The following is a 16229-nucleotide window of genomic DNA, read 5'->3' on the forward strand; positions in this document are numbered from 1 at the left end:
AAAAAAAAAAAAAAACCTCTCACTCCAATTCACAGGTTGGCATGTAATCTAAACTGGATTATTCAGATTCTCTCTCCCTTCTTCACTCTGTCTCTTTAAAGAGTCTGAATCTTGAGTTCAGAGAATCAGGAAAGTAGGTACCACTTTAAATGCATGAGTTTCAATGGTATTCTCAAGATTAGCAAGGAATCCTTCTATATATCAAGTTGGCTTCCCCTAAAACAACTTCAGGATGCCTACTCTCCTCCTCTCACTCTCTGATCACCTAAAAAAAAAAAAAAAAAAAAAAGTAGGGGTTGGGCTGGATGTGGTAGTGCATGCCTGTAGTCTCAGCTACTCAGGAGGCTGAGGCAGGAGGAATTGCTTAAGCCCAGGAGTTGGAGGTTGCAGTGAGCTATGATGACGCCACTGTACTCTATAGCTCAGGCAACAGAGCAAGACACTGTCTCAAAAAAAAAAAAAAAAAAAAAGTAGGGGTCAACTGACATTACTGTCTCAACTTCCCAACCCAACCTGTAAACCTGTCTACATCTATATCCATTCTTACCTTCTTGCCTTCTGTCACAATGGGAAAAAGTTCCCACACCTGGTTCAAGGTTAACCCTTCCATCTGCGCACCAGATCCCATCTCTGACTATCTTCTCCGGATCCCTACTCTATCAATATTCTCTATCCTACACATTGAATTTTTTCCACTTCCCTTGGCCCTATATTACTTTTAAATCATCATCCTCCCTTCTTCCCTTCACAGCTAAGTTTCTTTAAAGAGCCACAAACACTCAGTTTCCCCACCCCCAACTCACTCCCACTTCACTCACTGCAAATCTAGATCTTGTTACCCTTGTGCCCACTCATCCACCCTCATCAAGAACACTAATGAACCCATTGCCATTAAATGGCATGGAAACTTTTCAGTTCTCATATCACTAAACCTTGCCTCCCAGGCACCAGGCCAACTGGTTCTCCTGACTCTGCTTGCCCTTCTCAGAATCTATTACTCTTCCCAACTTCTCCCTTTAATGCTCACAATTCTCCAGGTTACAGTCCTGTGCTTCCTTCCTTCTTATTCCAACATGTCTTCCTGTGCATTTTGACCCATTCTAAGGGCTTCAAATACAACCAGCACACTTCTTATTCCCAAACCTCTATCTCTATTCTGTCTGCTAGACGTATCTATCTTAAACAGAGCATATCCAAAACTGAGGTCATTAACCTTCCACTCCGTAAGATCAACAATAATCAGGCTGGGTGCGGTGGCTCACTTCTGTAATCCTAGCACTCTGGGAGGCCAGGGTGGGAGGATCACTTGAGCTCAGGAGTTCAAGACTAGCCTGAGCAAGAGTGAGACCCCTGTCTCTACTAAAAATAGAAAAAATTAGCCAGGCATGGTGGCACACGCCTGTAGTCCCAGCTACTTGGGAGGATGAGGCAGGAGGATCGCTTATGCCCAGGAGTTAGAGGTTGCTGTGAGCTAGGCTGATGCTATGGCACTCTAGCCCGGGCAACAGAGCAAGACTCTGTCTCAAAAAAATAAAAAATAAAAATAAAATAATCATTCTCAAACTTTAGAGTGTCATGATTCAACTTAGGAGCTTGTCAAAAATGCAGATATCTAAGCCCCACCATCCCATCCCTTCCCAAAGAAAAATCTTATAGGATCTTGTATGTCTAAGATAGAAAATCTTCTATATCATAATCACTCCAGGACATTACAATGCAGTTGTCTAGGCTTTGGGACACAACGATCAGTGTTTTTGTCTATGTGGAACACATACATGTAATGACTTTTGTACAGCATGCTTGGAAAAACAGAGGAAGCTGCTCACAGCTGACCACAAACTGAGAGGAAGCAACATCCCAGCATATTGGCAATCCACTGGTAGCACCCCAGTGAGAAGCTCTAATAGAAATTGTTGAGTGAACAGTATGTTATTCAGTAAAGATAGTTTCCAACCAAGCTGAACTTTCAATAGTTTGGACAGAAGTAAGTTTGAAATTGGTCTCTCTGGCAGGTATTTTTGTGGCATCATCTTTTATGTTGCCAAATAATTGGGGAATCATAAGATTTAACAAACAGTTGAGTGGAGGCAGGGTTGATGATGTTTGAAGAGCCTTCCAAGGACACCCTCTGAATAAAAGACCTCATCTCCTACTGGTGGAAGAGCAGGGCCCAGATTTTCCTTAGAAACAATTTAGTGGGTGCTCAGTGCAGTATAGTACCTCCCACTCTTCTTCTTTGCAAGTATAATTTTCTCTTTTCACTTTTCCCCCCAGATCCTACTGTTTTTATTATATGGAAGAGAAATAGAATAAAGAAAAATGTAAGGGGACAATATTTATATACACTGAACAAAAGAATGGGTATAATAAGTTTTTTTAAGAAGCTAAGGACTATCTGGATTAAAAAAAAAAAAGCCCATGCTTATAAATTATTTAAACCAAATACAAATTCAAATAGTAATGATACAATGATATAGAATTAAACTGTTTTAAAGGTCACTTAAAAAATATGCAGATGTCCCCTTCCAGCTGGGACTTCCTTAGGGGTCCCCAGCTGGAAGGGCACAAAAATATATTTAAAAAAATCTGAAGATGCAAAGAGGAGTGATATTTAAGAATAAGACAGGATATGGGTTTTTATTATTATAATATGATAATGAAGGCAATGATTTAACAATTGTTTTCTACCAACAAATAGAACTAGTATAATTTCATTATGGTATGAATAGTTTTCAGGTCCAATGGAAAATATCATTTTTCTTATAAATAATTTCTAAAAAAGAAAATTTTTCAAAATTAGGCTGGTCTGAAGGCAGTGAGTTATCTCACTTGATTGTTCACAGTCAGTTACAGATTGAACTCCTTATTTTACTACTTTACCCCTTCTCACTACTGCTCATAAGTAGTCTTAAAAAAATGCAAAATATTTTACTAATATTTACCCTATAAAACCTAATTTTGCTACAAATGAAAACAAATGAAGTGATGCCTTACAATTTTTTATAAATTCCATAAAATAATATGACAGAATGAACACAAACCAGAACATGAGCAACAAAACAGAAAAACTCTATTTCTTGATCTGCTACCTAAATAATACTTATAAAAAAAGACCACCTTCAAAATTAGGGCACAGTTTTGACAGTTCAATTAAGTTCAATAAAGTATGTATTTTTAAAAGCCAGTCATTTTTATTTCATCTCTTTACAGTTTTGCTCCCAAAATACATGTTTATAAGTTGCTTACCTTGTCCATTTCCACTATTGTCAACATCAGCCAAACACAAACAGCCTTGATCAAATTCTTCTTTCTCTCCCAGAACAGTAGACCACCAATCACGGGCTTTAAATAAAGACATTTCTTTCACTCTAAAAAGAAAACATTCATTTATAATAAAAATCCACTTCACATCATGAATTAATTGTCTCATAAGACATAGCAAATTAAACTTGGACACTTTTGAAAAGAACATTTCTGTATTAACTTTAATTTTTAATATTTCATACACGTATATGAAATGACAAATCCAAATGGTAAAAAGCATTAATCAGATTATCTGGCAACATCATTAGTAAACTGGGCTGAGAAATTATGGGCTAATTCTCTCATCTGAGACAGGAGAACACTGCACAAAGTAACAAAAAAAAATTCTTTGCAGGATCGAGATTGAAATCTTACGAACGCTATTTAGCGTGTAAGTCTTTAGCAAAAGACGTAACTTCCTTTCAGTCTGATCATTGGAGAGACTGCACCACAGTCCACTCTTCGCAATCTTGTGGGATTGGTTCCAGGACCCCAGCAGATACAAAATCCACAAATGCTCAAGTTCCTTATATAAAATGGCCCGATTCGGTCAGCCCTTAGTGTTCACAGGTTTTGATCCACAGTTGGTTGAATCTGTGGATGTGAAACCCAGGGACATAGAGGGCTAATTGTAATTCCTATTACAAAGAGTTGCTGAGATGAACAAATGAGATCAAAGGACTAACACTGGAACTATTACATTACAGGCACTCCAAAAGCATTCACTCCTCTCCCCATTCTAACTGAAGAAAGGCAAGATGGAAGAGGGAAATTCACACCAAAAAAGAAACAGAAACATTGGGCTGCAGGTCCATTTATACCACTAACTACTTGTGTGTCTCCCCAGACAACTCACACAACCTCTCTGTACTTTGATTTCTTATCTAGAATAAGCATATATCAGCCCTACTTACCATGGAGTTACTGCTACGGTGCATGGGAAAGCACTTGGACCTTTTGAATCACATCATATGCCCTGAGATCCTACAAAAGTTCATTTATCTAACATAAATCAGGCTTTCTGTCATGCTACACTGATTTAAATGGTAGTTAGGAAATGCAGTCAATTCTCCTTATTTGCAAAAGCTATATTTTATAAGGTCACCACACATAGTGAATTAGGGAATACTAAACCATTGCTCCTAAGGGAAACACAGGGTTAGGTTCCTGTGAGCCTTTAGTCAAAATATTTTCGTCAACCAATCAATACACAATGTTGTTTTAATGTGTTTCTGTTTAAAGATATCTTATTTAATACATATTGTTGATTCATTACCATGGATCTCAGGGCCAACAGCACTATAAATCAACCTGAATGAAGCTTATCTAATTATATGTACACAGCCAAGCTGTGGTGGCTCATGCCTGTAATCCCAGCACTTTGGGAGGCCAAGGAGAGAGGATGGCTTTAGGCCAGGAGTTCCAGACCAGCCTGGACAACACAACAAGATCCTTTCTCTACCAAACCAAAAAAAGAATCATACGTACAGATGCTTTTTGATTTACAGTGGGGTTACATCCCAATAAATGCATTTAATACACCCAGGAAAAGATCAGAATTCAAAGTATGGTTTCTACAGAATGTATTTCATTTTCGCACCATCCTCAAGTTGAAAAATTGTAAGTGAAACCATCGTTAAGTCAGGGACTGGCTGGTCTGATGGCAGTGGGTTATCAGAACTTATTAACATTAGTGTCACTAAAGTTGGTATTCAACCCCCCACTGCTAAATTTGACTGGCAAAAAATAAAAATAAAAAAAGTCAGGGACTACCTGTATTTTCTCCATAAAGTATTAATACATCACAGCCTTCTTACACTTAGGAGCATTAATAGCACTTCATTCAGCCTTACATCTGAGGGTCATTTTAAACAGTGAAATCACCACCTACCCCTCCCAGAAAAGCACAAAAATATTTTTTTAAATGGCACCAAACACCATAGACCACAAAAGGACACTTATTTATAGTATGGGAGCTGAAACAAGAAGGCTGTCTGCTAGGACCATGTGTGTCAGGTGACTCAATTTTTCGCTTCTCTGCACATAACCACAAATTACTACAAAAGCATCACAAGCATTGATTTGGGAGTTACAAATAAACTTTAGCAAGTAGGCAAATTAACAAATCCAGAATCTGCAAATAATGAAGATAAACTGTACTTTTTAAAAAATGTAGATCAACCTGTTTCTTAAAGTAGGCCTTCCACATGGGCTAATCATAGAAACCAGGACCATTTGTTTTCATTCAACATTGGCCAAGAAATTGGTCGTGACTAATGTAATGATGCAAAGTGCAGACTCTGGAGGCAGCCTGTATGAGTTTGAATTCATGCTCTACCACATACTAACCATGCAACCAAGGGCAAGTTACTAAAAGTTACTGAACCTCTCTATATTTCAGCTTCCCCATTTACAAAATAAAGAGTGCTGTTGTGAGGATTAAATAACACAGTGGAGGCAACCTACAGAATTGGAGAAAATATTTGCAAGTTATATATATATCTGATAAGGAGTTAATATCTACAAAATATAAAGAACTCCTACAACTCAACCACAACAAAAAAACCAAACAACCCAATTAAAAAATGGGCAAAGGAACCTGAGTAGACATTTCTCCAAAAAAGATATACAAATGGCCAAAAATCATATGAAAAAATGTTCAACATCACTAATCATCAGGGAAATGCAAATCAAAACCACAATGCAACATCACCTCACACCCATTAGGATGGCCAGTATCAAAAAAAAAAGAAAATCCAACCTAAGCGAGTTGATTGCAAGAAAAGAGAAAACAGAAAATAACAACTGTTGGCAAGGATGTAGAGAAATCGGAACCTCTGTGCACTGTTGGTGTAAATGTAAAATGGTACAGCAGCTATGGAACGTACTATGTAGGTTCCTCAAAAAATTAAAATTAGAAGTTCTGATCCAGCAATCCCACTTCTTGCTGTATAATCAAAAGCACTGAAAACAGAATCTCAGAAAGATATTCACACACGCAGATTCACTGCAGCGTAAGTCACAATAGCCAAGAGGTAGAAGTAACCTAAATGTCCATTGATCAATGAATAAATAAAGAAAATGTGATATATACATACAGTGGAATATTATTCAGTCTTAAAAAGGAAATTCTGATATATGCTACAACACAGATGACACCTGAAGACTATTATTCTAAGTGAAATAAACCAGTCATAAAAAGACAAGTACTGTACTGATTCCACTTATATGAGGTACCTATGATAGTCAAGTTCATAGGAACAGAAAGGATAGTGATTGCCAGGGGCTGGGGAAGGGGAGTTGTTTAATGGGTATATAGTTTTGACTTTACAAGATGAAGAGTTCTCAAAATTGGTTGTACAACGGTGTAAATATACTTAACACTACTGAACTGTACATTTAAAAATGGTTAAATGTTAAATTTTATGTTACATATATTTTACCACAATTAAAAATAAAAAATATAGGGCCGGTGTGGTGGCTCACAACTATAATCCTAGCACTCCAGGAGGCAAAAGCAGGAAGATCACTTAAGCTCAGGCGTTAGAGACCAGCCTGAGCAAGAGGGAGAGCCTGTCTCTACTAAAAAAATAGAAAAATTAGCCTGGCATTGTGGTGCACGCTTGTAGTCATACGTGACTTCAAATCCGGCAGCAAGTATTCAAAAAATGTAATAAACACTTTTATTAGATTTTTTGGAGAGAGAAGTTAACAGTATTTGATAAATCCCACAGTCTCATTATGTACTCCAAGTATAGGAAAATTGTTAATATGTCATACTATTGGATTACCAGAATGAAGATACATAATTTTCTTGCAGCCAGAGCAGAATATTACCCCAGTTCTTCACTTGAAATACTTAAGATTCACTAGAAGGACTCAAAAGACACAACATATAATCATCTTCATGGCTATGATTTATGACAGCAAAAAACCACAAAGCATAATCAGGAAAGGGAAAAGGTGCATGGGGGCAAGTCTGGAGAAAACCAGACACAAGTATCCAAGACAGAAGGACTGGGCTCTGGAGTGCTACAGAGGTCAGGAAGAAGAGGAGGATTCTACCAGAAACTGAACAGTTCATTTAATGTGATCAAACGAAAACCAGGAGTCAGTTATCTGGAAGGAAGTGAAAAGAATGTATCTAGAAAGAGGGAGTGACCAGCTATATCAAATGCTGTGGACATATCATAAAAGATGAAGATTTGGAGGCACAAGTACCATTTGGAGGCATAGCCAAGAAATTAATAGTAATCAACCAAAAAGTAAATGATCTTCCGCTTACATTCTGCATCAACCAGTTCAAAAGAAGTCTCAAGGAGAGAAAATAGAAAAGGAAGAGCTGCTTAACACCTGAAGGGGTCTTAACCTTCACCTCATGCGGCAGAAGAAAAAACCTTATGGAGACTGCCTAGAGAATATACTAAACATCAAGTAAGGAGAAAAGAGAGTTTTTTGGTCAATGCTATTGAACGATACATAAAAAATCAAAGTTGGCCAGGCATAGTGGCTAATGCCTGTAATCCCAGCACTTTAGGAGGCTAAGGCAAGATCACTTGAGGCTAGGAGTTCGAGGCCAGCCCGGACAACCTTGCAAGACCCCATCTCTACAAAAAATTTAAAAATTAGCCAGGTGTAGTGACATGTGCCTATAGTCCCAGCTACTCAGGAGGCTGAGGCAGGAGGATCACTTGAGCCCAGCAGTTCAAATTTACAGTGAGCTATGATCGCACTACTGCACTCCAGCCTGGACAACAGAATGAAAAAAATAATAAGAAAATCAAAAAAATGAAAAATCAAAATCCTTAGATAAGTGACCACAAGAGATGTAGCTGGAGTCTGAATATAGACACTGCATCAAGTGAAAATAGCTGTCATGTGAAAATAGTATTGAAAACCTTTGTTAGTGAACAAAATGTTTCAGCTTGCTAGAAAGAAGAAAAAAAATCCTCCAGTATGAAAAAACTAACCTGCCAACATTGTCTACAAACAGGAATGTTTCCAGTAAACACAAATTTCTCATGAATTTCTAACATAAAAATTAAAGATCTATTTTTACTGACAAAATAACAAAGGCAACACTTAACTCCTTATTTCTCCTGTCCTATCAATTTCTCCTTAGTCATCCAGCACTTTGTTTGTTCCTTTGTTAGCCCCCTTTTTCCATATAGTTTAGTTCCTTGGATTTAGTTCCAGGATTACACTCAAGGTATAATCCCTGGATCAGCAGCATCAGTATCACCCCAGAGCTTGTAAGAAATGCTGAATCTCATCCTCTCCAAACAATATCTCCAGGTGATTCACATGTACCTTACGGTTGGCGAAACAATGATTTAACTGATACCTGATTGCCTAAGTGGATATTTTCTTACAATAGAGCTCTAGTTTCCCCCTTCTTTTCCCTACTACCTCTGCCACCAGTTGCCTTTCCAGGGCTCCAAACAAAAGAATTGCTTTTCAAATCAAAGAACTAAAACAGCTGGAAGGTATCCAGCTACAATGGGCTAGTCCTCTCATTTTGTAGAAGTCGGAAGAAGTTATAAGATTCCCCTGAATCACACTAATGGGAGAACCTTGCTTCTACATACTCTCTTCCTGGTCTCTAGACTCCCGTCTCATTAGGCTGCCATGCCCTGAAATTTAATATCTGAAAAACTGAAAAAGCATGTCAGTAGAGGTATTTTTTTGTATTGCTTTTTTTTTAATTTTTAAAAAGTATGGAGGGAGGGCTAATTTTAAAGTAGGTCCAACAAATGGCTCCTCCTCACAAGACCATAGCTACCTTAATTATTTCAGACCAACAATACACTGACACACTAGGAATAGAAGGGAACTTCCTCAAACTGATAAAAGACATCTACACAAAATTCACAGCTTACATCATACTTAATGGTGAAAACTAGATGCTTTTGCCCTAAGATCAGGCATAAGACAAGGATGTCCGCATTCACTACTTCTATTCAACATTGTACTGGATGTTCTAGCTAGAGCAATTAGCTAAGGAAAAGAAAAGGCTTCCAGATTGGAAAAGAAAAAATAAAATGACCTTTACTCACAGATAACATAATTTTGCATATAGAAAAATCCTAAAAAAATTCACTAAAAACTATTGGAACTAATAAGTGACTTCAGCAAGGTTGCAGTATACAAAGTGAATATACAAAAATCTATCGTGTCTCTATATACTTGCAAGTAACAATCCAAAAATGAAATTAAGAAAATCATTCCATTTAAAATAGCACCCAAAAGAATAAAATACTTAGGAATAAATTCAACAATGAAGTATAAAACTTATATTCTGAAAACTATAAAACATCATTAAAAGAAATTAAGAATCTAAATAAATGGGTAGGCCAGGCATGGTGTCCCATGCCTGTAATCCCAGCACTTTGAGAGGCCCAGGTGGGAGGACTGCTTGAGGCCAGGAGTTCAAGACAAGCCTGGGCAACATAGAAAAACCCCACCTCTGCAAAAAACTTTAAAATTAGCCCAGCATGGTGGCATATGCCTGTATTCCCAGCTACTCGGGAGGCTGAGGCAGGAGGATCACTTAAGCCCAGGAGTTTGAGGCTGCAGTGAGCTATGATCACACCACTGCACTCCAGATTGGGCAAGAAAGAGCTGTCTCTAAAAAATAAAAAAATTAAAAAAAAAATATTTTTTAAAAAAAGGAAAAAAGCAAATAAATGGGAAAACATCTCATGTGGATCTAAAGACTTAACATTGTTAGGATGGCAATACTTCCCAAATCAATCTACAGATTCAACACAATCCCTATCAGATTCCCAGATAGCTTCTTTGTAGAAATTGACAAGCTTATTCTAAAATTCATATGGACCCAGAATAGCCAAAACAATCTTAAAACTAAAAAAGAATAAAGTTTGTGGACCCATACTTGTCCATTTCAAAACTTACTGCAAAGCAACAATAATTAAGTCAGTATAACACTTGCTAAGGATAGACATATAGACAAGTGGAAAAGAATTGAGAATGTGGAAATAAACCAACCTATGTATGGCCAACTGATTCTTGACAAGGGTGCCAAGACCATTCAGTGGGTGATTTCAACAAATGGTCTGGACAGCCACATGCAAAAGAATGAGATTAGATCCTTACCTCAAATTATACAAAAAAAAATTAACTCAAAAAGGACAAAAGACCTAAATGTAAGCTAACATATGGCTAAAACCATAAATAACTCTTAAAAGTAACTCTTAGAAGAGTACATAAGTAAATCTTCATGACTTCAAATTTGGCAATGGAGTCTTAGATTTGACACCAAAAGCATGAGCAACAAAAGAAAAAATAGACTTCATCAAAATTTAAAACTTGTGTGTTTCAAAGGACACCATCAAGAAGATGAAATGACAAGCCACGGAATGGGAGAAAATATTTGCAAATCATGTATCTGGTAAGAGACTTGTATCTGTAATATACAGAGAATTCATACAACTCTATAATAAAAAGATAAAAATCCATTTAGAAATAAACAATAGGGCTAAACATCTATTTTCCCAAGTAAGATATACAAATAGCCAATAAGGACATAAGAAGATGTTCAACCTTATTGGTCATCAGGGAAACACAAATCAAAACTATGAGATACCACTTCACATCTACTATGATAGAATCAAAGAAAGAAGTCAGATAGTAAAAAGTGTTGGTGGGGGTATGGAGAAATCAGAACCCTCATATACTGCTGGTGAGAATGTAAAATGATGCAACCACTTTAGAAAAGAATCTGGGAGTTCCTCTAACACTTAAACATAGAGTTACCATACAATCCAGTAATTTCAATTCAAGGTATCTAGTCAAGAGAAATAAAAACATACGTCCATACAAAAACCTACAGATAGGCCGGGCGTGGTGGCTCATGCCTAAAATCCTAGCCCTCTGGGAGGCCAAGGCGGGCGGATCGTTTGAGCTCAGGAGTTCAAGACCAGCCTGAGCAAGAGCAAGGCCCCGTCTCTACTAAAAAAATAGAAAGAAATTAGCTGGACAACTAAAAATATATAGAAAAAATTAGCCGGGCATGGTGGCACATGCCTGTAGTCCCAGCTACTTGGGAGGCTGAGGCAGTAGGATTGCTTGAGCCCAGGAGTTTGAGGTTGCTGTGAGCTAGGCTGACGCCAGGGCACTCTAGCCCAGGCAACAGAGTAAGACTCTGTCTCAAAAAAAAAAAAAAGAAAAGAAAAGAAAAGAAAAGGAAAAAAAAAACCTTACAGATAAATGTTTATAAATGTGGAAACAACCCAAATGTCCATCAACTGATGAATATATAAAAACGTGGTATAATCATACAAGGGAATACTATCTGGCCATTAAAAAGAAAAGAATGAAGTACTGATATATGCTAAGAATGAAGTAATGATATATGCTACAACATACATAAAAAGAAACCTTAAAAACATTATGCTAAGTGAACGAAGCCAATCACAAAAGACCATGTATTATATGTTTCCATTTATATATAATGTCTAGAATAGCAAATTCATAGAGACAGAAAGTAGATTAGTAGTTGCTTAGGGCTGGAGGGTGGTGAGGGAGGAGGATAGGAGAGTTATAGCTAAAAGATATGAGGTTTCTTTTTGAGGCAATAAAAATATTCTAAAATTGTGGTAATGGCCGAACATATCTGTGACTATATAAAAATTCCCATGTAAGATATACATACATGTGTAATGTGTTAAATGAGTGAATTTTATGGTAAATGAATTATATTCCAATAAAGCTGTTATTTTTTTAAAGAGAGTAAATGGTGACTGATACATGGGGTTCATTTTATTATTCTTCATATTTTCATGTTTAAAATTTCCCATAGTGAAAATAAAGTTTCACTTTTTTTAGTAGGACACTCCTATATTTTGGCCACATTTACCTAAAAATGCTATTCTTTATCTAAAAAGAATAGCACAGTAAATTCAGAAGGTTAGCAAAAGAAATTCCACCCTTTCTCCTGGAAGATATCCCAACCCATTGAGAGAATGAAAAATTAGACATAAATTAAGACTTAGATAAAAAGCTAATTTATATTCCAAATTGAGAAAGATACAGGTCTTGATATTGAAATACTAAGGTAAGCAGCTGGGTGGGGGAGGTCCAGCACTGACAGGTTAGGAAGAAGAAAGGTAAGGAACAACAGGAAGGGCATTTTTCAGTCATGAAACCTGGATTTTGGGTCACAAAAACAAACAAATAAAAAGTATTCCAAATAACAAAAAATAAAATATGTATAAATTGATGTTTTTATTTAGTTAACTGCCTTGATTAATAAAAATAAGGAACTAGAGTTTGCATTTTAATCCCCTATTCAATATTGATTTCCGGTTCCTCAAGGATTTTTCTTAAATAAATGGAAAATAAAAACCAAAAATCAGGTTTTCAATGGACTATCATCTTCCTTCACCTTGAAAGAAAATAATAGCTAATATTTACTAATCATTTACCAAATCCTAGGCAAGGTTCTAAATGCTTTGCAAGTATTCTATTTTAATCTTCATAAGAAAACTACAGTCATAGCTACTATTATTCAAGTATCCTTGAATACAGATAGATTAAGAAACCTGCCCAAGTGGTCACAACTATTAGTAATAAGTGTTGTGTGGTACCTAAACCCAGGTGGTCTACTCCAGAACTCTGAACAAATGGCCTATGCAGACACCACATGTAGACTATAACAGCAATAGATCTGTTCATATTAATTCTGATCACTACAGGTTCAAACTGCAGAAAAGTATTTCATACATTTAATTAAAGTGTTAAAGGATAATTAGAAAACAATAATTTGAAGGTTTTAACAGGTGCATTCCTTTAAATAAACACAAAAGATTAGTTTCAAATGCCTTCCTAGAATAATAAATGGGACATAATCTCTTCATCCCCTAATCTCCAGAAATTTTCTTCCACACTTACCACTTGACACCTTTTTTGTTTTTCATACTTATTCATATGTGTGTGAATAACCATACCAACTTTACTCAGATTTAGGTTTCATTTAAGAGGTGGATCTTCTAACACCTCATTGACCTAGTCCTACAATGTGTAAGGATGAACAGAAGAATGGCTGTGGCACTGATAACCCCAAAGAATTCTGTGGGAAGAACGCACGGGTTTTAAGGCAGATTCTGAAATTAGGAGGCCAAGACTCTGAAGCTGTTGTTGGGTTTTGGAGCTTTGCTTTCTCCGGGTTATGCTAGTGTCACCTCAAATTTCAGAAGGTAGGAATCAGGTCCATCCAGGAAAGATGACAAATTCATGTAGAGTTAGAATATTATTGCTTTTCAGGGCAATAACACAAGGGCTCAGTGTTAAGATTTTCAATAAAAGACACACAAAGCAAAAGAGCACAAAAGCTGGATTAGAACAGACCTGTGTTTACTTTCTGACCCCACATTCCAGCCATATGACCTTAGACATATCCCTATCCTCTAGTATCCCAACTGTTCTAGGGGGTAGGAGGATAAAATGGCTCAGCCCATAGCAAGCACTCAATAAATGTCAAATAAATGTCAGTAGTAAGCTAAAAGTAGCAGTAGTAAGAGTGGCAGTGGCAGCACCAGTGGCAGTAGCGGTGGTGATGATTATGGTAGTGTGCTCTGAAGACACAATTACAAATGCCAATCTTACTCTGTGGACTGAAATTTTAAATGGGATACCAAAAAGACTGATAGCAATCTTTAACTGAAATGTTAATCAACAAGGATGTTTTATAATAACTTCATGTATTTTGATAATTTGAAAAAATATTTGAAAGTATTGTGAAAGATATGACTTGCTACATACCTCAAAAGATATAAAACATTTAAAATTACTATAAACTATTGCTATTGGATTTTTTTCCCCTTCAATGAGTATTTCCCTCAAGAAGTTATACCATAACTATAAGTGTATTGTTGTAACTTAAGCTCAATTACACACAATGATAAATTCCTTAAACTCTCACAAATAACTTGTAAATTATTTTCAAAATAATGTTTAATTCTTCTAAAAAAGACTTACAAAGTTTCTAAAGGTCTTTTTCTTTTTTGAGTCTTCAGTGTATTAACCTCAAATAATCAGCATTTTCTTTACCAAATGCTAATAAATTAGAAAATTTTTCTCTTTCTGAATGCTGGCAGACTTTAGTCAAGACCCACAGTTTTCCCTGCAGCATCTTTCAAGTTGTGTGTGTGTGTTTGTGTGTTTTGTAAGATGTGTTTATGTGTAAGATATGGTTTCACTTGTTTTTTGTTTTGTTTTTCACCAGATCACAGTTCAAGGAAGATACGGTTTCATTTTTAAAGTAAAAGTGAGATACCAAAAAATCTGTAAGTTTCTCCAGGAAACTGAAGTCAATTACTGGATTTGTTTGGGAAGAGATGCTGATAAAAATCAGCTCAGTTCATCTAAACTGCTGTGGTCTGCAAAGAAAGAAGAAAGAACAATAATCCTATTACAAGAAAGATTAGGGGGTATTAGTACGTGCATCCTACTTCAGTCATAGGCTGGGAACTGCTTTGACAATTTGCTCACAAACCTGTTGGAGTGCCAGGGAAGGATGCTCATGCACCATGTGACATTCCTCAATGGAATCCGTAAAAATTCTCATCACCCTGTTCTCGAAGATGTTCACAGGATCTCACACACTTCGTTTTCATAGTGTCTGTCTGCAAACATCCATTCTAAGAAGCCGATAACTTTACATCCCCAAAACCATTACGCTGCATCAGAGGATCAGTATTCTCCACAAAACATGGAAACGGCATTCATGAACCCGAAGTTTAATTGCAGACATACTTTCTTACCTGATGCCAAGTCAGACAGGCTCCGCCCCACCTCTCTGCGAACCTTCCTTCCGCAGATTTCCCTTTAAGAACGCCTGACAAGGGTCCCAGTGATGGAGCAGAGGGAGCAAGAACACAGGGTGCAGAGAAAATCAACCCTTAGCTTCACTGCTTCCTCTCGTTTTCCTGTTCGAACTTGTTCCACGTCTGGGGCAAAGAGAGAGCCCCACCAGGCAGCACCACCAGCTCCACAGAGTTGGAGCAATTTCTCCAAGAAGCTCCCCTGCACTCCCTGTCACCCCCAGAGACAAGCAGAGGAAACGGCATCTATCCCTTGGTAGAAACTAGGCAGACGAGAACAACTGCAAGTCCTGCTGTTCGCAAGGAGGAGGAAATCATAGAGGAGGCGAGCGGGATGAAGCAGAAAACCGATAGCCACGGCGGAAGGGACACCTCCCCACTCCAGCCTAACTCCAAGCCATCTTCGCCCTGTTGTCATAGTGCTTTACAACGGACGCTACTGCGCAAGTCAGACGCTGCGCCGCGGCGCCTTCTGGGGGTTGAAGTGCAGGGTGGCCGAGCGTGGAAGGCGAAGAACGATTTCTGAGGGGGCCGCAGATGGAATCAGATTTCTACTGGGGCGGAGCTCGTTTGAACCACCGCCTAGTCCTCATTAGCAGAGAGATAATTAATGCAATTTCCTTCCCCGTCCTAGCTGCTCTTGCTCAGGAAGACAGGCCTCCCGCCGGGACTCTAGTCGTAGGCCACGCCCCTCCCATGGCGTCCCCGGCCCCGCCCCTCGGCGCCCGTGGGTGGGGACTTTCTGGGGGCGGGGCTCGCGCTGAGTGGCGCTCGGGGCGGGGCGTCGCGGGCTGCTCTGTGGCGCGCGCTGGCACCCAGCGCTTCCCAGGCTCCCGGTGACCGCGGATGTGCAGCTTCGGTGGACCGTGTGGCGGTGGCGAGGACGGTTACGATGGCTCACGCGTTGTAGCCTCAGCACTTTGGGAGGCCAAGGTGGGAGGATCTCTTTGAGGCCAGGAGACTAACCTGGGCAACACGGTGAGACCTCATCTTAAAAGTTAGCTGGGCGTGGTGGTGGCCGCACACCTGTAGTCCTAGGTACTTGGGAGGATAAGGAGGAAGGATCGCTGGAGCGGAGGTGTA

At 38.3% G+C, this 16229-nt stretch overlaps 1 protein-coding gene across 16 annotated transcripts in view; it reads right to left on the reverse strand.

Annotated features, from left to right (window-relative positions):
- BBS9 (Bardet-Biedl syndrome 9) overlaps window positions 1-15841 on the reverse strand; it is a 440322-nt gene extending 424481 nt beyond the window's left edge. For 10 of the 16 annotated variants that reach the window (XM_069462324.1, XM_069462319.1, XM_069462327.1 and 7 more), the window contains exons 1-2: window positions 15087-15562; window positions 3247-3368 (exon numbers count right to left, since the gene is read on the reverse strand). In XM_069462324.1, the coding sequence (XP_069318425.1) occupies window positions 3247-3358 (112 nt within the window). In that variant the 5' untranslated portion in view covers window positions 3359-3368; window positions 15087-15562. The other 6 variants (XM_069462333.1, XM_069462332.1, XM_069462331.1 and 3 more) reach the window with 2 other exon arrangements.
- Between the last annotated feature and the right edge of the window lie 388 nt (window positions 15842-16229).

The sequence above is a fragment of the Eulemur rufifrons genome, chromosome 29 (genome assembly GCF_041146395.1).
Source record: "Eulemur rufifrons isolate Redbay chromosome 29, OSU_ERuf_1, whole genome shotgun sequence".
In the NCBI taxonomy this organism is placed as follows: Eukaryota; Metazoa; Chordata; class Mammalia; order Primates; family Lemuridae; genus Eulemur; species Eulemur rufifrons.